This window comes from Cydia splendana, chromosome 5, assembly GCF_910591565.1.
Source record: "Cydia splendana chromosome 5, ilCydSple1.2, whole genome shotgun sequence".
NCBI classification, from domain to species: domain Eukaryota; kingdom Metazoa; phylum Arthropoda; class Insecta; order Lepidoptera; family Tortricidae; genus Cydia; species Cydia splendana.
Window position 1 is genome coordinate 5,943,633 of NC_085964.1, and position 27,727 is coordinate 5,971,359.

The 27,727-nt window shown below is 37.9% G+C and overlaps 1 protein-coding gene across 1 annotated transcript in view; it reads right to left on the reverse strand.

Annotated features, from left to right (window-relative positions):
- Positions 1 to 27,727, reverse strand: part of LOC134790508 (dynein axonemal heavy chain 7-like) — a 71,346-nt gene that overhangs the window by 14,055 nt on the left and 29,564 nt on the right. Inside the window, exons 20-49 of the mRNA XM_063761332.1 lie at positions 24,850 to 24,978; positions 24,484 to 24,646; positions 24,204 to 24,319; positions 23,960 to 24,116; positions 23,728 to 23,864; positions 23,421 to 23,651; positions 22,982 to 23,147; positions 22,726 to 22,871; positions 16,401 to 16,526; positions 15,673 to 15,795; positions 15,135 to 15,295; positions 14,053 to 14,224; positions 13,555 to 13,737; positions 13,104 to 13,235; positions 12,903 to 13,016; positions 12,696 to 12,803; positions 12,084 to 12,281; positions 11,748 to 11,871; positions 8,785 to 8,960; positions 8,429 to 8,580; positions 7,050 to 7,197; positions 6,602 to 6,814; positions 6,344 to 6,516; positions 5,788 to 5,929; positions 4,252 to 4,365; positions 4,058 to 4,168; positions 3,802 to 3,990; positions 3,390 to 3,619; positions 3,083 to 3,308; positions 2,621 to 2,803 (exon numbers count right to left, since the gene is read on the reverse strand). Of these exons, the coding sequence (XP_063617402.1) occupies positions 2,621 to 2,803; positions 3,083 to 3,308; positions 3,390 to 3,619; positions 3,802 to 3,990; positions 4,058 to 4,168; positions 4,252 to 4,365; positions 5,788 to 5,929; positions 6,344 to 6,516; positions 6,602 to 6,814; positions 7,050 to 7,197; positions 8,429 to 8,580; positions 8,785 to 8,960; positions 11,748 to 11,871; positions 12,084 to 12,281; positions 12,696 to 12,803; positions 12,903 to 13,016; positions 13,104 to 13,235; positions 13,555 to 13,737; positions 14,053 to 14,224; positions 15,135 to 15,295; positions 15,673 to 15,795; positions 16,401 to 16,526; positions 22,726 to 22,871; positions 22,982 to 23,147; positions 23,421 to 23,651; positions 23,728 to 23,864; positions 23,960 to 24,116; positions 24,204 to 24,319; positions 24,484 to 24,646; positions 24,850 to 24,978 (4,743 nt within the window). The remainder of the gene's footprint in view (positions 1 to 2,620; positions 2,804 to 3,082; positions 3,309 to 3,389; positions 3,620 to 3,801; positions 3,991 to 4,057; positions 4,169 to 4,251; positions 4,366 to 5,787; positions 5,930 to 6,343; positions 6,517 to 6,601; positions 6,815 to 7,049; positions 7,198 to 8,428; positions 8,581 to 8,784; positions 8,961 to 11,747; positions 11,872 to 12,083; positions 12,282 to 12,695; positions 12,804 to 12,902; positions 13,017 to 13,103; positions 13,236 to 13,554; positions 13,738 to 14,052; positions 14,225 to 15,134; positions 15,296 to 15,672; positions 15,796 to 16,400; positions 16,527 to 22,725; positions 22,872 to 22,981; positions 23,148 to 23,420; positions 23,652 to 23,727; positions 23,865 to 23,959; positions 24,117 to 24,203; positions 24,320 to 24,483; positions 24,647 to 24,849; positions 24,979 to 27,727) is intronic.

Here is a 27,727-nt window from a genome sequence, read left to right on the forward strand (position 1 = left end):
TGGTATTTATACCATTTTTAGTTTCCAAGATACAGAAAGTTCGTTATTTTCGTGAAGCATAAAGCATTATTTTCACATCCGTCTTTTTTCATACTTTTTGCCTCTCAAATGTTTCGATTATTATGGTTGGCGGCAGTGGCGTGCACTTCATAAAGGCAAAAAGGCACTGCCTACCCTACTATAATTCCGATGTCTATCCTCTTAAACTACTTAATTTAATTTATACCTGATCGTACTATCAGTAATCGATATAACTTAAAACATTCTAAAAATTAATAAGCGCTCCATCTACCGGTTAAGCTTTGTCATCAAGTCATCATCTATAATAATTCTACGCGACGAAGTTTACACCACGCGGCACTAGCGCCGCTACGTGCCTTGCACGGCAAAGACAGAAAACATTTCCGTCTAAATCTTTCTATGTGTGTCTTCCCCGTGAGTCGTCGTTACGCGGTTACAGTGTAGTGGGCCTTCCTATAAGTACGAGCACACAATTATACAAGTAACGCACACATTTAGACGCAATAGGCAGTGTCTTTCGTACCAAACATAAACGAATGACGCCCGAAAGTTTCCGAATAGTTCCGATGTTTACGTGACTATTTTAAAAAGTAGCATTTGCTATGGTAATTTAGTGCAAAAACGAGACTATTTTTTTATTCGTTTACAGTATTTGGTTAAGTTTATTTACATTTTTTATTCGGTCGCCATTGTTTGTTTGTTTTGGTGAGTTTATGAGATAACAGTTAACAGTTGCCGGAAATTATAAAGTGCGATTAGTGAAAAAATGGATAATTTTATCTGTGAAAGTTGTGGGTGTGGGTGTGTGTGTGTGCAAACTATTAAAAATGATGCGTTTTCGAAGCTTTCGTTTAGCCAAAAAAAGAAGTAATTGAAAAGACTTGACAACAAAATGAAAACCATCACGCAATTTTTTTGGTGAGTTAGTAGCTCTCATTTTTTAAGGTTCCGTACCCAAAGGGTAAAACGGGACTCTATTACTAAGACTCTGCTGTCCTTCCGTCCGTCCGTCTGTCATCAAGCTGTATCTCACGAACCGTGATAGCTAGACAGTTGAAATTTTCACAGATGTATTTCTGTTGCCGCTATAACAACAAACACTAAAAACAGAATAAAATAAAGATTTAAGTGGGGCTCCCATACAACAAACGTGATTTTTGACCGAAGTTAAGCAACGTAGGGCAGGGTCAGTACTTGGATGGGTGACCGTTTTTTTTTGCCTTTTTTTGCATTATGGTACGGAACCCTTCGTGCGCGAGTCCGACTCGCACTTGCCCGGTTTTCTGATATAATTTTGCCTACCCAGTCCCAAATCTCTGTGCACGCTACTGGTTGGCGGTGACTTTAGACTTTATGCATCTAAAATGTAGACACATTTTGGGGTATGTATCAGTAGATACGTTTTGTTTAATACTAAAGAAGGAACATGACATCGATATTTTCAACAGCAACATCCAAACTGTGCGGCGTATCCTGACAGAGGAGTTCTTTAAATGAGCATGGCTTAGTGGAATGTGAAATTTCATTGTGCTGTGTTTTTTCTTTTTTTCTGTATTTCTTTTGAATCTTCTTTAGTAATGCGAATTCAAAATTAGTTACTCTGCCTTTGGCATTGAAATGAATGTATAATGCAATAGTGCTAACCACCAATTGTTTTTGTTAATCTGTATTTCTTTTGCATCTTCTTTAGTAATACGAATTCAAAATTTGCTACTCTGCCTTTGGCGTTGAAATGAATGTGTAGTGCAATAGTGCTAACCACCAATTGTTTTTGTTAATCTGTATTTACTGGTGAGAACCTGTAATCGGCTTTTTGTATCACATTTATAAAACCTATTAACATGTTCACAGCTGTTGGATCTCCGAATAGTAATAAATAAATAAATAAATAAATAAAGTAGTAACAATACTACGTTTGGATCGGAACTTGAGACCTTATGCCTAAAATATTCCCTAATATATTCCTAGTGTTGAGTGTGAGTATAAGTCAAAATACGACTTACTACAACGTTTTACGCTTAGCTGGAATATAAAGTAAAAAGGCCTTTCTCAATAAAAAAAGAATGGTCTTTCTAACCCACACAGTTATTGTAAAAGTACCAGTTTTGTTTTGGCTCTCCTGAAAAGTTGACTTTTTTCATATCCGACCATATAGAACTCGAGGCGAGAATAATATGTTGTATAATCTTTACCAGATTTTAGATTCATGAATTCATGATAATCACGGCACAATAAAACAAGGTACTACATATTCAGTTCTCGGAGATGTGACAATACTACGTCACGTTAGTGCTACCAATGGACGTGTAAGAAGTCGGCAAGTCATAGTCATGTACAGTCAACTGTAAAAATATGAGTGTACAAATCATCTCAAAAATATGTCCCATAATCCTTATGTCAGTGAATTAAGAACTATGGGACATATTTTTGAGTAAGTTGTCTACACCCATATTTTTACAGTTGACTGTACCTAGTTTTGCCTTTTTTCAAAGAAATTCCGTCAACATTTTATTAGTTTTACAAACGGGATACGTGTGATGACATAGTTCTGAGACACCGACTTCACCAAATATCCCAGGTACCTAGAACATAATGTTACCTTTAAAATACAAATAGCTTCCATGACAAGTCTGATGCCTCTCGGCGGGCTCTTCATGGTCTTGATGAAAGTGATATCCTGAGGAGTTAATGTATCCAAGGCTGCAAGAGCAGAATTGAGAATCGGCATGGCCTCGGCTAGATCCGCGTCGCACTCATCTTTTATACCTTGAGCTTCTGCCGCCTAATGAACAATAAAAAACTTTTTGATCACATCCGACTCAAGTGTAAGGTGGAGATCGTAAAGCAATGCCCGGACTATCCGAATCATACGTGGATCCATAATTTCATATTATTATATTCGACATATGTGGACTATAAAATTAACTAATGTGACTCATATCTGCTAGTTGGGGGCCATAATTACTAACATAGTCATTAAGTACCAACGCGCCAAATCCTGATTCATGATCAACCAGATTAAATTACTCACATGTGTAATAAATTATGTTTCTTCACAAACCTGCTTTTCAGCAGCTGCCTGGTCAACTAATACATCAGCCTCAACCAATGCAACTCCTTCTTTCTCCTTCTCCACTTTAGCCGTGGCTACCGCCACAGCCGCAGCACCAGCAGCCAATTTCGGCTGAAGCACTACTAAAGCCTCTTGTAGTACTGATACTTGTTTTGCGGCAACGGCAAGCTGGTCCAATCCCGTCAGATATCGCTTCTCACCCGAAAGTAGCTCTCTGTTGGTGGTATAATATTACATAATATTGTTAAGGCCTCAACAATAGTTAAAACCGTTTGCAGTAATTTGTTGTGCTTACGTTCGCTTCTTAGTCAGTAGCGCTTTAAACATGTTAATGAGCTCTAGGTAGGCGGTAGGTGTGACGTAGTTATACCGCTTGAGCCGCAGCCGGAAGGCACGTGTAAGTTCTTGCGTGTCCGTGTGGAACACTTGGCATAATTTGATGGCAGTCTCTCGCTCAAGGTCTGTCAGCTCTATGTCCTTTAAGAACCGTGTCGCCACCGCCAGCAACGCGTCCGGGGGCCATTCCTAAAATCCATTAAAAAGTTATATCAGGATTTACGACATTGCGCACATTACCGCTCAGTATTAGAAGAATTGAGTCGATTTACGAGTAGCTACCCTGCTGATGTTCTGATAAGGAGTTCTCCATGAGAGAAGTAAACAGATCATTTGTAACGCTATTCAGTAGGTATTAACTCCAATGATACCTGGAACCAGTCAATGGTGCAGCAGTTGACGAGCGCGGGAAACTTGCGGATGCGTGTACGCAACGAGGTGCCGGCGGGTGACATGGCCAGTACGATATGCAGCTGATCACGCACGATCGACACAAAGTATGCGTACAACGCTGTAGGCGTGCCGTCCGTTTGCAGCGACCTATCTCTCTGCCTATCAATCTAAAACAAACGGATACGATCAGAAGAAGTTCTATTATACTCCTATTCACACAAAAATACTACTTACGACTCTCATCTTTTCACACAATTCTGCTTTTTCATCAGCACCAAATATATTAGGCACCTCTCCCGAATTTAGCATGTTATTTACATCTTCTAGAAAGCCTTCTTCTTTAATCTATGGTATATGACAAAATATTAGTTTGTAATTTACAAAATGAGTAGATATTTATTTAATCCCCACACTTTTGGTTAACTTACCTGAGATTCAACAAATAGGAACACCATCAACAAATCAGGAGTGCTTGATTTCTTAAGTAATGTTTTCAAGTCCTCTCGCCATTCAGTTTTGCCGTAAGTTCGACTCATTTCAACCTGTAAGTAATATAATTTGGAAAGATACCAAAAAATTGTCATGTGGATCAAAAGCCCTTTTACGTCTTAAACTTTAATGTATAATTAACAATAAAAATATATAAGAGACATTACATCTCTATAATAATATGATGTCTATGTAAATTTTATAATGCCTTGTGACCATGGCCTTATTGCCAGAGCTCGGATTTTTCACGGCAAAACAAAACACTAGCGTAATCTAGCCAGTGCTTGAAATAAATTATTTTATCGATATCGAGTATTACTAGAGTATATGACAGGTATTGCCTCAATACATTTTTAGGGTTCCGTAGTCAACTAGGAACCCTTATAGTTTCGCCATGTCTGTCCGTCCGTCCGTCTGTCCGTCCGTCCGTCTGTCCGTCCGTCCGTCCGTCCGCGGATAATCTCAGTGACCGTTAGTGCTACAACGCTGAAATTTGGTATGAGTATGTATATTTTCCACGCCGAAAAAGTGGTACAATAAAATCTAAAAAAAAAAATGTTTTTTTGGGGTACCTCCCATACACATGAAGTGGGGGAAAAACTTTTTTTCGCCCCAACCCTACTGTGTGTACTGACGTAGATTTTGAAGAAGAAATTGCGACTGTTTCTAATATATAACTTCATACAAATGTTTTTATTACATATTTATTTTATTTGGTGACGTATTTTCTTCTAGTACTGAATTATCGATATCGATAAAATAATGTTTCTATCACTGGCTAGATTCCGATAGTGTTTTGTTTTGCCGTGAAAAATCCGAGCTCTGCTTATTGCATTATAGTGTAAATAACATTATTTGCGGTATTTGACACATTATGACTGACGTATATAGAGATGTAACTAACGCAAATCGATTGTCACAGCAAGCGATTACGATTGGATGGCACGTAGACTGAGGTATCGAATTGTGACGTATAATGAATTTTTATTTAAGATTTAAATAAAGCTAGAATTTATGGTTTTCCCGCAAGCTACCGGTCGGTCGGTGTATTTAATACACCGACCGAGTAGATCGCACCCATTGTCAAAATTGAAACTATCTGGGGATCTATTTTAAAGTTTATTTATGTTATTTCTGTGTCAAATTTGTTGTCTGTTAAGTGACGATAAATATATCCATATTTACAGTTAATTATCCACCTTTTCCTTGTTTTTATTAAAAGAAAAATGAAAAATTCATATCGATTTACTTAGACGACTACCGATTCATAACTGTGGTGTCCGGCCAACCCTAAAATTAAAAAAAAAAGACGTAGAACGTAAACGTTCGCAGTGCAGTTGTTTTCCTTTGTGATTTCGATGTGCAAAACATTTTACGTAGTATTGCTGTTGTGAGTGACAGACGTCAAATACCGCAAATAATGTTATTTACACTATAGATTTTTTTTTTTTTAATTAGAATTTATGGTAACTTACTTGGAAAAGATCATAGTCGTTGATATGAGCTGCCAGCCGTGTAAGAGATTGCCTCCCTGAACCGCCGAGTCCAACCAGTAACCCGTGCGATCGGGGTTGCGCCAGGACGCGGCAAATTCGGGACACATGCTCAATAGCAAATCTGTTTTTCACGAATTATAATAATTAGAATATTTGCCAAACGTACCCGGGTCATTGTACAGCAGTCTCATTACCCTGGCTATACCTATTCGCAAATTTCCAGGAGATTCCGCTAAGCAGTTTTGGTTGTAGATGGAGCTCGGCACGGGTTACACAGTCACCAAAAATGAGATGCTAATAAAGCGGCATCTCTGGGAATTAGCCAATAGGTATGGCCAGGGGGATGATATTTCTGTAGAATGCCCCACCTATGTACGATTTGTTAGATGATTTTCCCAAACGCAAATTTTCATAGTAGGGAATTTTCACATCGCATTTTTAATGATAGCATATTTAATTTTACGCCTTCCTTCATGTAGCGATTATTAATACGACGACGGCTATTAATTAAACAATAACCAAATTGTAACCGCACCTAAACAATACGAGATTCATCGGCTTTTTGGACATATTGTTGAACTCTACTAGAAAGGCGTCTACTGTCGAGTTCAGATGTTCCATATTAGTAGTCTCCATATAAAAGCGCGTGTCTACTTTAGGATTTGCGAAATCGCAATAGATCAAGTTTCGCAGATGATAATCGGTTATCTGTAAACATAACAAATTTGTTGTATTTATACAACTAACAACAATATTATAGAACACTAACAAATTAATGTTACGGCTAACATACCGTATCCTTAGGTCCATGTAGAAGTCTTGAAAGCATTTTATCAAATTCATCATTGAGATGTTTGCGTGTAGCGTCCCTCAGACACTCGACCAGCCACTGCCTGTCCGCTTCCTCAACCAAGCGGTCCGAAAACACCCGAAGACACTCATGCACCCATAAGCGCTTGATGGACTGCAGGGAAGGTGTCACTTCCGGCACAGATAGCAGCACACCCTGTATAACAAAGTTCCATGTCATCATCATCACCGGCCTTTGTACAGTAAGCTGCAGAGTTAAGTGACCCCTCCCCCCTAGAAACAAATTTATATGCAGGGGGGTCACTTAACTCTGCACCTTACTGTACATCTCGCTTCTGGGCTCCCCCTTTTTTCATTCAACAAGAGGACTTGGGTTACCTATATATTTTTACAAGGAAACAAGCGTCTAACCAATCATTCTAAACTCTCACCAGAATAACCCTCGAAAAATCACGTAGATTGAATGTGTAATGCGACTTGGCAGGTGTTGGTAGCAAATTCAAGCGACATTGTTTGTAGACCTCCAATGTACCATTCACAATCTCTTCGATACTGGGATCGAATTCTTTGGAAAAGCCTCTGAAAGTATTTAAATATAAATCGATTAATACCTTTTCACCACACCAGCTCGGAAAGGCTTACTTTGCACTTCAAAAACTGATAGCAAAGTTGCATTTTATTCACATGTGACGCAAAGTAATCAAATGCAAATTTTGAGTTGTTTTCTTATGTTTGCTGGTAGAATTGACTTTTAAATGATGATTTTGGATGATAAATATTTAATAGAGTCTGGCTAGCCAAAAATTGTTGACAGATATTTCGTTGTTGTATCACCAATTGTCTATGATTTAAAAAAAAAGCTAAAAGTCAGTTGTCAATTTATGTCATTAATTCAAATTGTTTGCGGTTTATAAGGGGTTTATTTTAAATTACATTAATAATGTCTATACTGAGTGTGGTTCGCAAACTTTTATTTAAGCTCGTAAATAATTACGACAATGTGCGAAGTCGACGTGTAGCGTTGTATAACGAAAAACTGCAATGTTTACAACTCCTAAACAAATGTAAACAAATTAGGAGGTTGGTGCTCTATAAATATTTTGATACTTAGCATTTAGCATGATTTAGCATATTTGGCATAGTACTTATGTATTTTTTTGGTGATGGATTAATATTACGGTATTATAGAGCTAGGTCTTATTTACACTACATTTCATTTTTCGCCTTGTTACAATGGTATATGGTGAGAAAGTGTTAACATATGTGTTTATCGTTGACTATACTTTACATAGTGGTAGAAATTATGTGAGCTGACTTTGAGTGCACGTCAACGTATATTTAACTTATATCCTTAGGTAGCTTACGTGTGCACAGAAAATCAAAAATATTTTCTAGTATCAAAACTATATTTCCTACTACACAAAGTGTGACCAGCCCAAGATTTTTTGAATTTCCCGCCAAACATTTGTGTAATATTTCAGTAGCCAGACTCTAACATTCATTTTGATTTGATTTTGTTTGATATTTTACATTTAATATTTGCTTCGAGTTGGTGTGGTGAAACATTTTGTGTTTCACTCAGGGGCAAATTTTGTTTAACCGTCGTGCTTTAAAACCCTCGCAACGCTCAAGATTCAATTTTTCGAACCACCCGCTACGCTCGTAGTTCAATTTTGGAATCTTTGGCTTGCTCGGGTATCAATATTAGCACGAGCGGTTAAACAACAACTTTGCCCCCTTGTAAAACAAATAACTATTTAAGCTTTCGTTAAATATTTAATCCCAAAAATTATGTTTTACTCGTAACCACCTTGTATCTAGATGCCACAACATTATTCTGCCGAATATAACCTTGAGAGTCTCCTCATCAAATTCGTCAATGCAAAGGAAATTGAAATGACGAGTCAACCTCGGAGTAATCAATTTTGCTCCAGGAGTTGGCTTGCCCATCGCGCACATAAACTGGAAAACAAAACAGTCATCTAAATATAAATAAGGAACTTGTACTAGAAAGTGTCCGCCGTACAGGTACAAACATTACAAAAGATCTGGCATAGGTAATGTTATTTATATCCTGCGTGCGTGCTTCGCTGCTTCGTTATGTAAGATGTTATTACAAGTGACAGTACACATAGTTAAAAGTACGAAAGTGTTATACTTACTAACCTGAACATCTATGAGGTGCATAGCAACGTTGGTCTTGCGGTCGTACCACAGTCCTAAATCTATGCCTTGTCGCAAAACCTCTATAGGTGGTTGAGCACCATAAGTCTCTGCTTGTGGCATGCTCACGTCATCTACAAATACTACAGAATAGGATCCCACTGGTGGCCCGAAGTAACCTGAAATATTAAATGCATTCGTTTTGTAGGAATTTTCAAGCAAGACCTATACCTATAGACAAGAGCAAGCATGGCCATAGAGCCCCTAAGCGATTTTAATTTAAAATAAAATGTCGAACTCGTTTCTCAGACAACATGTGCTGATTTTGATTGCATTCCCAAAAGGGTCCACTAATTGAAGTTAAATATGTTATACATACTAACCCTTTAACAATTTGATATTCCTTTCTAGTCATTTGATTTCGAAACGTAATATAGTAGAGACGTGTTTTTGTTTTAAGTAAAGACCGTATCGTTAAGTATAGGGACAGATGAAACCTGGTCTAATTGTTGGAATGTGTATTATTTTGTATTACTATGTTCTAAGAGTTTGATCTGAGGGTATTTTTAAGCTATATCTGATTTAAGAAGGCTTGAATTTTTTTTTAAACAATAAGGCTCCAGGGATGGATGGCCTTCCATCAGAAGTATGGAAACATGGTGGAAGCGCGGAACAGAGCCAATTGTATGTACTCCTGCGTGAAATCTGGGACGGTGAACAGCAACCAGGGCAGTGGAATATAGGAGTCTTATGCCCCGTCCATAAAAAAGGGTCTAAGAGGAAGTGCACGAACTACCGCGGAATTGCCTTGCTGCCGACTGCATACAAAATTTTGTCATACGTGCTACTTAGGAGATTGGAACCGTACGCGGAAAAAATCGTAGGAGACTACCAATGCGGCTTTCGACGAAATCGTAGCACTGTTGACCAAATTTTTCTTCTAAAGCAGTTGATGGAGAAAAGGTGGGAGTATGCCCAGAGTATTCACTCGGTGTTCGTGGATTTTTCCAAAGCGTATGACAGTATTGACCGGAACAATTTTTTTAATATCTTAAGATACTTCAGAATTCCTCAAAAACTGGTAAGCATGATTGAAGTCGCCACGAAGGAGAGCAAAATGTTGGTCCAAGTCGACGGAGAGCTGACGGAAGAATTCGCGGTGATTACGGGGTTGAAACAGGGCGATGCACTGTCACCCATGCTCTTTAATTTGGTTCTGGAGTACATCCTACAAAAAGTTTTGTCACTGGAAGGGGGAATAGAGCTAAATGGGAGTCATAAGATGATCGGCTACGCGGATGATCTAGCCCTGCTTGGAGCCTCTGTAGACGAAGTGCGGCAAAGCGTCAGTGTTCTGGCAACAGAAGCTAAAAAGGTCGGCCTGAGTATATCACACGAAAAGACCGAGTATCTCCACATGCGACGCTATAAAAATACCCGCGCTCCACCTCAAAATCTAAATGTAGGAGATATAAAGTACAAAGGAGTGTCAAAATTTAAATACTTAGGCTGCACTGTTACAGACACCAACAATCGTGACGAGGATATCAAGATCAGGATCCAGAATACCTTGCGATGCAGTGCAGCCCTTCATAAGGTGTTAGTGTCCAAGCTTCTAAGTAGACGCGCCAAAATCAGAATCTACAAGACCGTGATTCGTCCAATCCTAACCTACGGATGCGAGGCGTGGACACTGACACTCAAGGAAGAAAACATGCTGCTAGTGACCGAGAGGAAGATCCTCCGTAAGATACTGGGCCCAAAAAAAGACCGGACGGAAGCTGGTCAGTCCTTAGGAACCGTGAGATCGAAGACCTAGTGGCTGAACCTAAGATCACGGGGGAGACTAAAGCTCACAGACTCCGTTGGTTGGGCCACCTCGATAGAATGGATGAAGATCGGAACGTGAAAAGAGCATACCTGGGCCATCCAGTAGGAAGACGTCATATCGGACGCCCCAGATATCGCTGGTGCGACATGGTGGAGGCGGACCTGCGCGAACTTCGAGTCAACAATTGGCAAGAGGTCGCACAGGACCGAGAAAAGTGGCGCTGTCTTGTGTAGGAGGCCAAGTCTCATTTTGGGTCGCTGAGCCAACGGAGTAACTAAGTAAGATTTTTTTTTATTTTAGGGACTTTATGATGTTTTTAATACCGTATAGCAAATATAGTCCGGACAAGCCTATCGAGCTGAATTTGAGACTATTTCACGGACTCTTTGGTACGATTTAAAGTAACAACAGGTTAATACGCTGCCATAACATGTTATCTAAGTGTCCTCTTCATGATTGTTCAATTGAGCAGCTGCGGAATAAATATGGTAAATTTTTAGTTTTACATAAAAACGATTTTTCACCCCACGTTTTGGGATCCCTTCAATTTCTGATGCAAGCGAAATGACGGAGACAGCTAGAAAAATAATCTAAAAACCTAAGCCTAACGGACATTCATGGCGTTGATCCATCGCTAGAGCGGGTCGATAGAAACGCTCCATGATAGTTATATTAGATGTCGAAGTCAGAGTTATCGTAAGTAATATGCCATATTCTCTTAAAGGCCACCATGCACAGATCCTAAACTTTTTTTTAACGAAAAGAAATGCTTAGACTATGTCCAGATGTTTCGCTATACGAATCATGTGTAATTGCTGTTTACATAATACGTTTTTTTTTGTGTGATATTGTTTTGTTCGCAAACCGCAAATTTTCTTGTAGTATTTGTCAGCAGTCGTTATTGTTACTCGAGAGGATTGGGTAAATTTCGTCCAAACCATATGCTTTACGTCGAGCTCCCAGGACGAAATGTGTACCTTATTAAAGCACTAATTAAACACATGTGTAATTTTGAAATAAAAATATAATACCAAAAAAAATGGCTAAGTTGTCCCCATAAATAACGATACGGTTTTTATGAGGGCAAGTATGTTGCCGCTACGGACTAAAGGGTTAAATTAAATGTGACACCAACCTTTTTTCCTCTTATCAAGCTTGGCCATAATAATATCTTGAGTCTGATTACAATTGGTTTGAGCCGAGAAAGCCATTAGGAGAGCTCTGTAAACTTTCGTATCTACTCTTTTCACTAGAAAATCCTAAAAAATAGTTAGGTTGTAATAATAGATGAGTCCAACACAGAAAGCGAAAATAATGTATAATTCGATTTTAGACGCTAAGCAAACTTACAGGATGTCGTTGTATTGATTAAATTAAATTAACAGATATGCTTTGCCAAAGTACAGCAGCATAGAAAAAACATTCTTAAAAATATACCTATTAAGTAGGTAAGTCAGTCAATAAAACTTACAATAATGTAGGACGACTTGCCAGTCCCAGTGGGTCCAACCATCATAACAGCCTTCTGATGCTGCACTAGTAGCCTGAACAGTGCAAGGTACGTGACGCTGTCCAGGGTGGTCACCAGTATCTGGTTCGGCGGGGTGTCTCTGCTGATAGGCGGAGCTGAGACCACGTCGTCCTGCCACGGCTTCCATTTACCTTTGCCCTACTTATACATTATTTAGTTTAATCGACACTTATACATATAACACAGTGATATGGAGCATAGAACAGTATGTTATACATGGTGGCAAAAAAATAAGTGCATTCACGTTGCCAGGGAGGTTTTGGGATTATACTGAGCAACTTTTACAGGACCAACCCGTAAATCGCGAAATAAAAATTTACCCTCCCATAGAAAATGGAGCGGCCAAAATGTATGAAACAGCCAAAATTTAATTTTTCGCGATTTCGGGGTTGGTCTCATAGTAAAAGTTGCTCAGTATGATCATAAAACCTCTCTGGCAACGGTAATGCACTTATTTTTTGGTCACCTTGTATATGTTTTTCTTTTTTGTATAAGTATCTCTTCTGTGTTTGTGCTGACGAATAAATTTATAATTTGATTTCTATTACTGACCTCTTTGATGTATCGATAGTCATATACAGTCCCGTCTTTAGGAATAGTGAAAATGTACGGCTTTTCTGGCTTGTCTATCGCCTTCGGGTATTTTAAAGCTTGCCTAATCTGAAAAGCCAGAATAAGTTTTAACATAATATTTAGGGGCCGAAAAACCGTTAAAGGTTTTTCTATCATATACTACGTACAATAAACTGGACCAAATACCTCTTCTGGAAATTCTTTTTCGAGTAATCCTCTGAACATCATGTCAAATTTAGGACGACTAGCTGCTTCCAACGTTGCCCCAACGGACCAAATAGTAGAAAAGAAGAAAACACCCTAAAAAATGTCATTTGATTAATAATTATTTTCAAAAGTATTAAAAAAAAAAATTTTGGTATACATTGATATATATATTTGGCATACCTCTAATTGTGCCCTAACATCGAGATCCGCAATAGAATCTGTATATTTTTCATCATAATAGTCATCCATAAACGTGTCGAATAGATTAAAACATCCTGTTACTAGATTACTGCGTGATGTCACATACATTTGCTGAAAAACAAAACTTATTCAATTAATAAAGTGTTGTAAATATTTTATTATCTTAATAAAAACAAAAAACGCAATTAATAAAGGAGATTTAGTTATTTACGTATAAGTATTAAGGTATCTCGTTCGGTCCAGGTGTCAGTGACTCTTTGTGTCATTTGTCATTTTTGTATAGAAAAGCCAATCTTTAGAATCAAAAGGGTTATATTATAATTATAAGCATTGGTGGTTGTTATAACACTGGTGGAACGTAAAATTCTATAATGAAATTTAACTTGAATAATCGCGGATCTATTGAATGTTTAACTTCTCGTCTCCATACCTTAAGTTGTCCCGATAATTCAACCAGCCAAAGTAATGGCGACATAAAGCGGTGGAAAAGCGCTCTGATAAGGGCACGAGTGGCTGTATTCAGAAACGGTGGTAGAGTATTTAACCACGACTCTAACAAACATCGCCAACCCAAACCTTTGGGCTCCAAATAAATCATACCGCAGCGCGATACCTGTCAAAACGTATTAAAAACTATGTATCTAGAGTAAAGTATGGTACGCACAAAATGTTTACTACATGTGTACAACTAGATGGAAAAATAGTTGTGGTTTTCTAGTAAACTGTAGCTTAAATTAGGATTGTATTCGTTATACCCCCATAAATAATCTGACAAAGGGACCAACATGTTAAAGTTTTTATTTTGTTATGATACGGCATTGGCCCAACTCGCAGTACATTTCATGCGTCAAATTCGTATCATAACAACTAACAAGATCAAAATAGTAACAAATTGTTTGACAATTTGAGTGTAAAAATACTGTAATACCGTAGCAGGTGAAGCGGCCTCAAGATCCATAGGTTCGAATATAAGGTTAGTGGTGGGTGCCAGCTGGATGATCTCGCCACTCATCAGGCACAACTTCTTATTGTCGTCCAACACGGTATTCAAGTTCTCGATCCAGATGGCGTCCACAGGACCATCGAAGACTAACCATTTTCTGAAATTTAACGAAGATTTTTCAAGAGTTCTTGACATACTAGGGTACCTAATATAGTTATTGGCCCGTTCATAGTAATTGGCCACTCCGTAGTAAGACAGAGAGCAACAATGCAATAGAATTATTTTGTATGTCTTTCCCATCACGGAACAATGGTGTTCCGGACCTTTGGGAGGCGTGCGCGGAGCCGAAGCCAACACGTAGAGGCCCTTTTGACACTTTAATGAAATGTAAGGGGTACACCGAGCGGAGGCTGCCCTTGCCCGTGTCATGGGACGCACGCAGAGGCAGCACCCGCCAGGGTGTAAGGACTATTGAGAGTTGATGGAATCTAAAATGAACTAGGTTATTGGGTGAAAGCGATGGACTAAGAACTGAGCTATGGGGTAAAAACCGGACGCCTGCCTAATAAAACGGTATGCAATTTTATTTCCGGCAGACGGTGACTCGCCCTCACAAGATGGGCCCCCACAAAAAGCGACATCTAGGATGGCTCAAGGGCAACACCGGTGTGAGCGGCTCAGGGGTGTCGAGAGGTGTGCGCCGCTTTCTACCCAGTGGCTGTTAACAGCCACTGTGCCAACTCGCGTCTTATGCATATTTCACTTCCACCCGTGGAGCTTATAGCTCTAACGACTCCACTCTGGCCGGCCGGCTAAGGCAAGCCAGAGGCAGAGAATCCTGTCCCACCCACCCTCCTTGCGGGTAACAGAACTCTCCAGGAGCACTCGGGTACGTGAGGTCGCTAATCCCCAACAGCTCGCCACAAGCTGCCCTGCGTTGACTGATTGCACTGGTAAAACCAGCGGGCGATGGGGTCGTCACATCCCTACGCCTATCGAATTATTATTGTTACGTGTAGCCAATTACTATGGAGGGGCCGATAACAAAAGCAGGGTGATCAAATTACCTGTTATCGTTAGGAGAAACCGCAAATGCTCTGTAACTAACTGCCAGGATGCCGTCAGACCACTCATGGGACACGGCATCGAACTGCCCGTATAACTGGCCCATCGTGATTGATTTCGGGTTTATCACTGTCCACTCTACATGATTCTCGTCCATTAATTTCTAAAAAAAGTAGATGAACTTTGCAGAATTAAGCTTGTGGTTTCAAATCAGGCACTTTTTGCGGTACTTTATGCTACATTAGACAATTCCATTATTATTATTATTAACAATTAAAGAGCCTGTTAAAAACTGCACGCTTACTTCCGTGGAGTACTAATGTTGTCATGATTACACATCGCGTCGCGTATTACATAGTCAACAGGATAAGTGTAACTTTCTGATGCTCTACGTTAATAAGTAGAAGAACGGTAAGTCCATTTGTGTCCAGTGTGTGTGTACTAGTGTGTCTAGATAATTTTTATTTTGTTTGGTTTATTTGGGATTTAGGATCGCTACTGAGGTGTATAGAAATAAATAACAGAGAAACGATGGCACACCTTGTCGTGCACACAGCCTAAAGCTGCTCCAAGAGCATGATAGCATTTCGTTTTTCCGGAGAAAGGGAATCCTACCAACATGAGGCCGTGTCTTACGAGGATCATTTCATACAACTGAAGAACCTGAAAAATATTACGATTGTTTTTTTAGTTGTAAAATACAATACTTAGTGATCAGTCATTATCATTACATTTAATTTCATAAAAAAGCTATTCTCAGAATTCAGTTTACAATTCTAAATACCACTTTGAATTTAATTTTATATTAATATATACATTCAAAGGGGTCATCCATTAATTACATCACACGTTTAGGGGTTCAAGAAAATGTGACATGTTGTGACAAGGGGAAGGGGGGAGTCACAAACTTTGTGACGTCACTTTAACTACATCAGTAACCTAAAATTGATTTAAATTATTTTATTCGCTGTACAGTTAAATAACAAGGTTTTTGAACGATAATCGTTAGTTTAATTTTCTTTCATAATCAGTTTTGGGTTATAAAATTACTAATATTTAAAAAATATTTAGAGTAAAAATTAATAATACTTTATTCGTTTTGCCGATTTCTTTGAAAAAATGTGACGTCACACCAGGGGGGGGGGGGTTTCCAAATGTGACCAAGTGTGATGAGGGGGAGGGGTAAAGAAACCTTGAAATTCGTGTGGCGTAATTAATGGATGCCCCTAATGTGTAATTCCAATAAAGCTTAATAATAATATATCTACCTTCTCAATGAAAAAGTCGTTGGCTTGCAAATTCAGCGTAACACAGACTTCTTTACAGCACTGCACCAGATGCGGCAAGCCGGCTTCTGGCAGTGGTAGACCAGGGAACAGATCACCAATAATACCCTATATAAATAAGAGAAACAAGTAAATTAAATTCCTAATTGGCTTGTTAAATTCATTAATCAACCAACCAATTACCTTTGTAAGTAATATTACAAAACCGCATTGCATACAATGTAGACACTCGCAACACAGACCATCTCAACTCACTACTAGACGGAACTTATAAGCCCACTCGCAGTCACCGTACATACTTAGGCGCTACTGTACATAATTATTGTTTACTCGTATTTCATTAGCCCTATCTAAACTAGTAGTTCGCCCCGAACTGAGAACTCGCAGTTAACCAAAAATTATTATAGAGCGATTGACTTTGTTGCACCTACTTAGGTATCGTATAGTGCGTCATAAAATAGTAGAAAATAAATGAGAGCACCACTTTCTACGTAACTGTCACATTTTTGACGTAAAATGCTTACACATGGCAACAATTTAGTATGGACATTTTTGAGTTCCATTTTATTCAATTTCTACTATTTCATATCGCACTATAGGCTGCAATGGATCAAAAATCGCCTGGATTTATTGCAAGGTCTGTGGAGCCCTTGACTGATAGATTTAAGCAAAGAGTAGTATGTATAATATATAGGACAAAGAGAGCCCTCTCGTGGAACTTTGCATCCATTTTGAAGTGCCATCTGTAATTCTTAACCAGAAATATCAACGTCAATATCAGGGGGGGAGAGGCATAAATAGCGCCTAAGTATGTTGCGAACGTAAAAAACTTTGACTTTGAAGAAAGGCTTCAGGATATTTATTAATACACGAAAACAGATTAGATACTTTTAACTTGACTGTTGATGTAAATAAATTACCTATCATACACGGCTGGAATAACACACAATTGACCACGAAACACAATTACACGCAGCAGGTTGTGAATCTACCCGCCATAATTTTAATAATTTTTTTGGTAATAAAGTTCTCAGCAACAGCAAATGTACAGGGAGACCCGACCCCAGATAAACTGGGAACATGGGTTGGACAAAGAAGAAGAAGAAAGTTCTCAGCAACTGTGATGGCGTATGAAAACTTTGTTTCTTTTAACATTGTAAAACTGAAAGTACTTTTATTTTTCTGAATTATGTCGTAGTACAAACAATAAATGGGGTGTTTTAATAACAAAACTTCAGTGAGTGACCCGTATTAATATATTTAATAAATGGGGTGTTATAATATTTTGAGTTTTATTTGACAAAGTTGTTTTTTGTGACAATCGCCTCCATCGCCAATAAATAATCTGTTCTAACAGATGTTTTTTTGTTTGATCCATGCCTTAGATACAAGACTTTTGAGACGTTCTGACGAATTAAGTGAAGCCATATTAAAAAAAAGTTTAGCGTTAAGTAATATAGATATCGCTATTTTTTCGAATAAAGTGCTTTATATACGACTGTCCCTCCCCTGGATTTAAGTCATCATAGAAATCATAGAGATTAAAATAAACTGTATCTGTGCTAAGCCGAAATATTTCCTGTCAAATGTCAAATACCTATATTATGTTTATATTATTTTATTTTTATTTAATTTTATCTTGCTAATTATTTCAAAAAGGTAAATTTAAAAACGATATTATAAAAGTGCAAACCGAGCACTTTCATTTGATACTAAATTCGACCATGTTTTTTGCAAATAAAATGACCAGAATAGCTAGCCTCTCACAAACAGCTTTTTGGCCTTCTAAGCTCTTCTACCTCAATAATCCCTTAATCGAGCCTGCTCATAATTTAATCACTAAAATATAATGCCCTCAACTATACGTTTACCCAATTTCATTTAAATTAGAACAAATTTACTTAAGGTGCAGTGGGTTCAGAAAACGAAGTTTTTAAAAAGCCGTAGCTCTTTTTTGGTTCACAATACGGCTGCCATACATTCAATTAGCAATCTTGAGGGCTTTTTCTAGTGACTTCCGCGATTCGAATCCTAAGTTTTTGACTTTTGCTCGATAGAAAACGATCACGAACATAGGTCTAAAACGGACTTCAAACATTCGTAACAATTTGTGCACAAAAGATAAAAATATGAAAACTGCTTCTAATAACGCGCAATTTTATGCTTGAGCGAATTCCGCGATTACTTTTTTTTTATTTTAACATTAAATAAATAAGTTCAAAAACATGATATCAGCGGTCCCGTGCACGCAACTTCTTTGATCAGATGCCCGCTGGGCTTGAACGAAGGCGGTCCTATCGCGGGGCGCACTAAACTGACAGTTGTGTTTTGCAATTATTTTGACACTAAATCATATACGTATACGAAAAAGTATACCAGTAGACAAATTGTATTTACAAAAATAGGGTAAATTAATTATCATCACATAGAGCTCGAGTCTCATCTTAAATTTGATTTGTTGTTGTTTACGGGGGATAATTATTGAAAAACGCAGTAAACTATCTTAAAACAATACGGTTCTAAAATCATTTAAGTAATTTGCTCCTTGAAACCCCGCTTAAAATGAAAAAAGTTTGAAGACTCATACTTACTGATTGGAGTTAATTTTCATTATGCTGGTATTACCTAATATTGCGTAATTTTAAAAACGTACCCATGTGACTTCTGTACGTCAACGTCAATGAACTGATTGTGATGACAATTTTGTGATCTTGTATTTATGTTAGAGAACTTTTGATCTTCAAATATTACCTATTAATACGGAACGATATGTAAATATTTCGTGTACTACTTGAAAATCTTGAAGCGGTACACCTATTTTGTTGCTGTGAGGTCCGCCCAGATATATAATGCGGTTACGTGCTGTTCTGCAAACCTTCATGAAATCAAGAATAAATAAACGACTATGGTCTAGCCTCAGTCCTAGTGAGTTTTTGCGGCTCGTGAGGCCGAGATATACTTGCCTACGAGGCTTACAGGCTGCGGACTGGTTTACTGGGATTGTCTATGTATCGATTGTTATCCAAATTTACTATAAAATAAAACAAAGTTTTTAGTTCAATTATATTCTGTGCATACTTATATAATTTTATTTTTTATACCTCGTCGATGACAAACAAGCATACGACCCGTCTGATGGTAAGCAGTCTCCGTAGCCTATTGATATAGCCTGCAACTCCAGAGGTGTTAGGTACATGCGCGTTGCCGTGCCTAACCCTCCGCACCCTCGTTGATAACTGGCAAGCATACTCACCGGCAGGAACAATACTATGAGTAGGATCTAGTGTTATTTGGCTGCAGATTTCTGTAAGGTTGAGCTCTGCTCTAGATCTGGAATTACATCTGCTGTGCTGTGTCCTACCACACAAAGCGAGATGTAATTCACAGTGGCCATACCTCTCTTTTGGACGTAGTTCAAGGACCAGAGGAATGTCCATATATCTTAAGTATTTTCGTACTATATAACTACACCGTAAGTTTACCAAAAATTTGGCGTAGCTGTACAGTCAGATGCAGAGAAAAACAATCCGCCTAAATTAAATTTCCACCCTGCCAGGACTTTATTTATTGATAAAGATAACGATATGTTTATTTGCAAAAATGTAGTGATGAACATAGGTGGACAGTAATTTTGGATGCGTAGGGGAGAGCGGGGAGAAACGCAACACTTTGTACTTTGACCTTAGTTTCTGGCTAACCGTTATTATTTTGATGAAATTAATGTAGTCATATATAACTTCATTGCATGTTCTGTAAATTAACATCTTGATTAACCTTATAATTGTGTATTTTGTATGTAAGTACTAGAGTGACTAAAAAATCGTCTGTTGTTACTTATGACCCCGTTGGCGTGCAGAAAGTAACACATGTGAGTCAAAAGTAACAAGACACAGTGGGCTGTAATTAATATAATATGACATATCAAATCAAAAAAGTACTATATAACTATGTAAATTATTATTGATCACACACTTTAATATTTGCATTTTAACTACATAAACATTAGCATTTTAAGAAAACAAATCAATATTAAGTCCTCGTTAGAAATTGTTTTTATTTCAAGTGATGAGATCAATTATTCTGTTATAAACATGTTTCATACTCAGATAATTCAGGTTCAGAGTTTCTTCACTCATAAATATGGCATACATCGTTTAAATCATCATTGACGCATTAAGCATGTGACCCCATATTAGATTCAATAGGTATATATTGTATGGGATGTAAATGTTACTTTTGTACCTATACGGCTTTGTTACTTTTGTACCCGACCGCATTTTTCTGAAAACATGAAAGATATCTTTGAAACGGAACGTGTTCGAGAAAATAAATTGCAATCAATCGAATCAATAATCAATATCCCTTCGGGTGGCAGGGCCTCCGGTTGAAGGGTAGGAAAAATGACGCGGGCATTTTTTTAAATATGCCCCTGCTTGGCAGAGGCCGGGAGCCGGACACTTCCCTAATTGGCGGCGAACCGGGAGACGGTTCCGTCATAACAAGCCCGTGAGTAGCAGAGACCGTCTCCCGGCCTCTGTGCGACATCGTATTTCGCGCCTAAAATAAAACCGTTAACCCTATGCCTTGCTTGCTCACTCTTGCAAGATACATTCGTCAATAAACAATTATTAAGGATGGTATTCCTTAACGGTCGAATTCCCGCGTAAAATAAAGTTTGTTAGAACTGTCGTGTGAATCATATTAAATGTATTGTTTTGTCATAAAAACTGCTTTTTCTACAATCAATTGTTTTATTTCCTAATTATACGTATTTTTATACATGAAAGTAGAAAAAATTTGGTAATAATATGAGATTTGATCAAGTCCAGCATAATTCACATAAAATAGAATGTAATTCATTGGTATACAATCAAATAAACCACTTTATGCTGAATTCAATAATACATAGGTAATATATATCATTCATACATATTTTTTGAGAAACGGTCATATTTCTAACACGCGCCAAATTCGCGATGACCACCCTGGAGGCCCCGCCACTTGACGTATATTTTTCCAAAATGGCCGCGCCACTCAACTTCAACCCACCGTTAAATCTGAGGCGCCGCCATTCAACGGCTTGTTATGTCTGTCCGTCTCCCGGCTCCCCGCCACCATAGAGACCGGGAGCCGGACAATGCCACTCTAGGGGATATGCAATTATTCAGAAAATGTATGTATTTTAATACAACGTAAACATCAAATAACTAAAAGTCGAAAAACGTACTTTTGATTAGAAAAATCACGTTGCGTTTTCTCACACAACCTAATAGCACGTGGCGCCCGTTTCGACTGAATGCAAGTGAAGGGGGCGCCACTGTCTATCACCTAATAGCAGCGGAGTGGTGTTTTGACTATTAGATAAACTTACAGAGCAATAGTTACTTTCCTTTCCACCCGCCGTTACGTTTGTCCCCGCTCTCCCCTACATTTCACTTGAAAAAGCATGCAAAATTTTCTTATTAGCTAGGTACTACAACAAAATATATACAGATTGAAGCTAAGCTAACGTAAGTAAGTTATATAATAATAACATCATCGGAATACACATATGATTTCATTGAAATTGTCATTGAATTAATTTTGCGCCTTATCGAAAGCCCTATTGAATAGAGTAGTACCTAAATAACGTTTTTCATCTGACGACTTCTGTATTTATTCGGTTTATTTAGTACGCGTATCTAATGAATTCGATTTTAGTTAATTTACATTTAAATACGTCACATATGACATGAACAGACAAGGAGAGTAAGATAAAATATATTGTTTCTCTTCCTTCTTTCAATGGAACTTTTTTAGAGTTTCTCTTCCTCAAAGGAGGCTAGTGGTTAACACGAAACTTAAAATACTCTCATTTGCATCTTAAAAAAAACAGGATGGGTCACTGACCTGTCCCAGTAAAGTGAGGTAGTGTGCGTGAAGTGTGCTTGTGTGTGAAATGGGGTAATTTGACAGAATCTGAAAATTTTCCTCGGGCATACCTCGCCTTAAGTTCTTGCGTATCAAACTATCTTCTGACAGTTCAGCTTAAAAACATCGAAATGCCGGGACGTGCCGCTAGCCAGCCGCGTGATCCAAGTCGAATGTAAGAACTTCGCTTTGCTTCGCTCGCTCGTTCGAAGAACTTCGCTCGCTCGTTCGATTAAAAATATTTACATTTGACGATTTTGACGTTTCTATTGAATCCACTTTTTGTGTGGTGACCTCGCGCTCTTTGTAAACGTTTCATAATGCGGTGTCTATGTATACTGTGAGACAACATGATCGACTCGGTATATCGTTTAGAACGGTACAAAAAGTAGCATACCATGAATAGCGGAACATCGTGCTCGAGAAATTTGGGCAGATTGACGTCCTTTATTGAGCGCAGCAAGATGACATCCTCATCCTCATCAGGATAGCGCAATTTAAGCGCGCCCGCCGCGCGCAGCACTGATTTCACGGCGCGCATGCCTATGGTAAAGTGAGTCATATGATAGAGTGAGTCAAAACTTCAAACACACGTGGGGTGAATTTAGTCATTTTATCTAAACCAATACAAATTAAAAATGAATTTAACTTACCGTAATCGTAGTGACTCTGGGAAGACAGCTGTTCCGAACACAAGCGGTAAGTAGCAACAATTTTGACAGCGAGTGGTTTTGCATTCAAATAACCAAATGCATACAACTCGATTTCAGAAATAAGAACGTAATCTGGCACCATCATGGCCACAGAACGGAATAGAGCCTGAAATATTAAAAGTAAACATTTGAACTTAAAATAAATGTCGACAAACAATGAAGAATGCAACGGAACGCGGTTTTTCTAGTGGAATACATACAAATAAATATCTTTCTATAAAACACTTAATAACTGATTTTCAAGACCGAAGTGATCCCATAAGTGTTCCGTGAACAAAGTTTTGTACGGAACACTAATAAAACCAATTATTGATTTGACATTGACTAGAGTAATGCAAGTATACTTACCTACCTAATTCCTTACAATATGATTATTTACCTTTAAATTATCCGGCAGCTCTGAACGGCCAGCGTAACCTGGATTCATAGTGATGAACACAGCACAGGTTTTATCGAGTTGCAATAACGTGCCCTCAAACCACATCGTCGTGGAACCCGAGTTGATACCTCGCTGGATGGACAAGATTTGTTGTGCAACTACGGAAAGCACTTCCAAGTCGATACGATTAAATTCATCGAAGCATGACCAAGCACCGCATGATGCCAAACCCTGGAAAAATATCCGTAAAATGAAGATAACCAACATGTGGGATTTGAAAACGTAGGTCTTTAATTTCGATTATAACCTTGAAGAATTTTCCAAGAGCAATGTAATCTAGACCATCAGAACAGTTGAATACGACGCATTGTTTAGCGACGGCCTTAGCTAAATCTTTCGTAGTTTCCGTCTTGCCAGTTCCCGCTGGGCCTTCTGGAGCTCCGCCTAAAAGTGTACACCATCAAGATAATTAATGATTATGTCACTAAAAGTTTACAAATTGAAGTTAGGCTGGGGTCATGGTAGCAATATGTACCTACCTAAATTCAGATGTAGCGCGCCAAATAGAGTTCTAAAGCATCTGTCGGTAAGCGGAGTGACGACCAAGCGGCCCGCATTTCCGAGATACTCGTAGCCGTACATCAACTGAGAGTTGATCATGCGGGTAGCACATTGCATGGTCTGATTTTCTTGTTTCTAGAAGTAAAGTTCCACTTATAATATTTTGGACACAATTCATAAAGATATCTATATTTTCTGCAATGAAGTATTCTTTTGTCGTACCTCCCAATAGTAACGTATTTGAGAGAGCCAGTTGAAATCGTTGATCTTTTGAACTTTGAAGTCAATAAGCAATAAGAGTACATCCCGAGCGTGTACGTCCAATACAACCAGGGCTCCTGAAATAAGCATGCAAGCCATTCACAAATAAAAATGGTGATATCTAAGCACTATACTTAAACATATAATTTTATTTCTACGTCTACTCTACTATAAAAAAAAAAAAATTAAGTACTATAAAATTAAGTTTAATTCATGTAAAAAGAGTAATTTTGTTTCATACCAAGAGTAATTCTGTTTTGCAAATTAAGCTCTCCGCGTACAAGGTCAACAATTTTGGAGATTTGAAATTGACACTTATCCCAATATCGCTTCATGGCCGCCACACTGATGAGAATAGCCTCGGTCACCTCAGAAGTCCAGTATGTCATTGCTATGCATTGAACCTGTAAAATATTCAAAGCTTAGAACAATGCCATGCATAACAAATATTGGCTTGACCATGATTTGAAACCCTGATCTAATGGTATCCCAATAGCGCTATTTTGACAACACAGATACTTTAAGCAGTTTGATTAACTGAAATTATTGTTTCATCTTGGGCATTGACCACTCCGTGTAAAAATTTGGAAAAGAAGAATGCACTTACAGTTTGACCCGGCCACACGAGCACCCACTGCTGCCGCGGCACCTGCATGTAGTCGTCATACGAGAGAGCCACAGCGCGATGAACAGAGTCTTTCATCGAGACCTCCAGCTCAACCAGCCATTTTTCTACCTTTATTCAATTAAAAAATAAATAGTTGTTAGCACGATATTTAAACCTCGTTTTTTTGTATTTAACAGAATTTGAATGCAAGTTAATCTTCCAGTGCCCAGTGCAGTGTAACTACTTAAAAATATCAAAATATCAAAACTGATGTCGAAAAATGTCGAGCATGATTATTTAACGCTAAAAATTACCTACAATTCAAACTTTTGACGGTTAAATTAAAGCCTGACAACAGTTTATTTAATCCTGAGATAGTGTCGCAGCAAACAGCTTACGTATGGCAATAATGTGCGTACGTCATGTATAGTCGGGGTAGTGGGCATTGGCTTCATGTTGATACGTGGTTGATACTCGTATAATGTCAAAACATTGCTTACAGAGAATTCGGTTCTTTCAATTTACCTATTCGTCAAAATCTGACTCTAAATATTCAATATTATTATATTCTTCGTTTTCTTACTCTGACGAAGTCTGATTTTCATCAAATGTTGTGTCGCTTTCAGGACCACCAACCTCGATTATAAAACGTTCAGTCTCCAATTCGATTATAGGATTTTTATCGTCGATCTACATAACAAACAAACCTTAAATGAAATATTAAAGTTTAAACCAAACAACTAACCAGTTCAATAAAACCCCACTATAAAATGTCAATACCGGTCATGTCAACAACCAACTTTAAAACATTGTTTATTGGAATGCTATTATGCTATCCTTCGTCTTTTTTATGCTATCCTTCGTCTTTTTTAAGCTGTAAGTATTTGATTGCATTCACTACAATTTTTTTCGCATCTTTGGTGATTTTTTTGGCATTTTTGTAATAAAACCGTTTATATTTGAATATATTCGTAGATATTTTCCGTTTGTTTACATCGGTGACATTCGATGACATCCAACGTTCGTTGTCAAAGAGTACTTGTTGCCAGTAAAAGAAATTAGTACCATTGAAAATCCGCAAAATGGCGAGGGTCAAATAAACTGTTGTCAGGCTTTAATGACAGCGTTTTACACAAAAATAAAACGCTAATTAAATAACTTACCATATTCGAAACCTAAGAATAATATTGAGAATGGCAACATTGTGTTGTCGGTCGTATTGTCCTTTTCTAGCATATACGTCCCTCTCTCTCTCTCACATTCCCACCACAGAGCAGTTGGTTTTGACAGGTGTTTGACAGTTACCGCCAAAACAAATTTCCAAGTCATTGTCTCAAAATTATACATATTTACACCAGGCAGGATTAAAACTTTAGGTTTCGAATATGGTAAGTTATTTAATTAGCGTTTTATTTTTGTGTAAAACGCTGTCATTAAACAACTGTACCGATATTCGAAACCTAAGAATAATATTGAGACGTGTTTGTTATCGCCTGGTGGTGGGAAGACGCCAAGCCAATGTGATTATACATGTACTTATTATGTATATGTAATATTATTATATTACGAGTGTTTAATTAATTATGTAGTACACCCTTTATTTTAACACCTGTGAGGAGAGAGGTATTATGTAAAGCATACAATTTGATATACCATTATATTATGTTACTAACTTTACATTTCATATACGTACTTAATGTACTTATAAATGTTCAAAGAGAAAAAATGAGTCACCACAATGGTGCTATACTTAATTATATGTATATGAAAACTAGGTAAAAGAAGATGAGATAAGTCAGTCTACTCTTCAAGGAGCATACAACATCTGTGATAAGGAGTGATGTAATTCAAGTATGAAAAGAATAAAATCATAAAGTACTCGGGTAGTTTTTATTTATAACTCCCAATTATTAACAAATTTGATAATAATTATCTAGTAAAGTAAGCAGTTGCAGGAATATAACAAGGACAAGACCTTTCTTATTTCCAGAATCCCTCGGGGTTAAGTAGACGAATATTTTAAATATTCGTTATAATTCACTATCACTACCCACAAAGTTAATATTGGGTACCTACTTACTAAAATGTCATAGGGAATTACTGAATTCCTTTAATGACTGTGAGTCAGTGTGAGCTATATACTTGGTTATAGCTATAAAATGCATTTAATCCTTTGTAAGCTTTACTAACGCGAACGCGAGCTAATGTACCTAAACAAACCTTACTTAAAATTGTGAAGGTTACTTTGAGAGCTTAAACACTCATGTGGGCACGCCTAGTTATGACGCTTTTTGGTGCTCTTGGCGTTCAAATGGTTAATATAGAAATGCCACAGAACCTTATCAATGATATTTGTAAAGGTGCAGGCTCATTCTGCTTATATTCATGTTTAGCTATCATCAAGTGACCTTAATTGTACTCATTAATTTCTATATATGCAGTAAGAGTAGTTTACCTTATCTGGTGCCTACTAGTAGGCATAAGCTTGATTGGTTCTGAACGCTAAAGTGGTTTAATTGATGTAAACCATTCATAGCATTGCTTAATTCTGAATATTCAGTTTCCTCTTTCCAGTGTGTAAATTATTAAGAATAAGGTACTTAATTCGAAACCTTAGCTCATCGCATATGTGTTTTTAACCAAAATGCAAATTTGTGTGTTTATTTAGTGATCATACATTATTTGCAATAACTGTGCGGACCATGGGGTCCCCGACCTTTTGCCGGGCACCCGTGGGCCCAAAGCCAACAGCGCAGAGGCCCTTTAAGAGGGACCTATTTCATCCAATGCTAGAGTCAACACTTTGTCGAATCTATTTGATATTTATGTATACTTATCCTCCTTATGAACTAAGGATAATTGTAACTTTTTGATATCA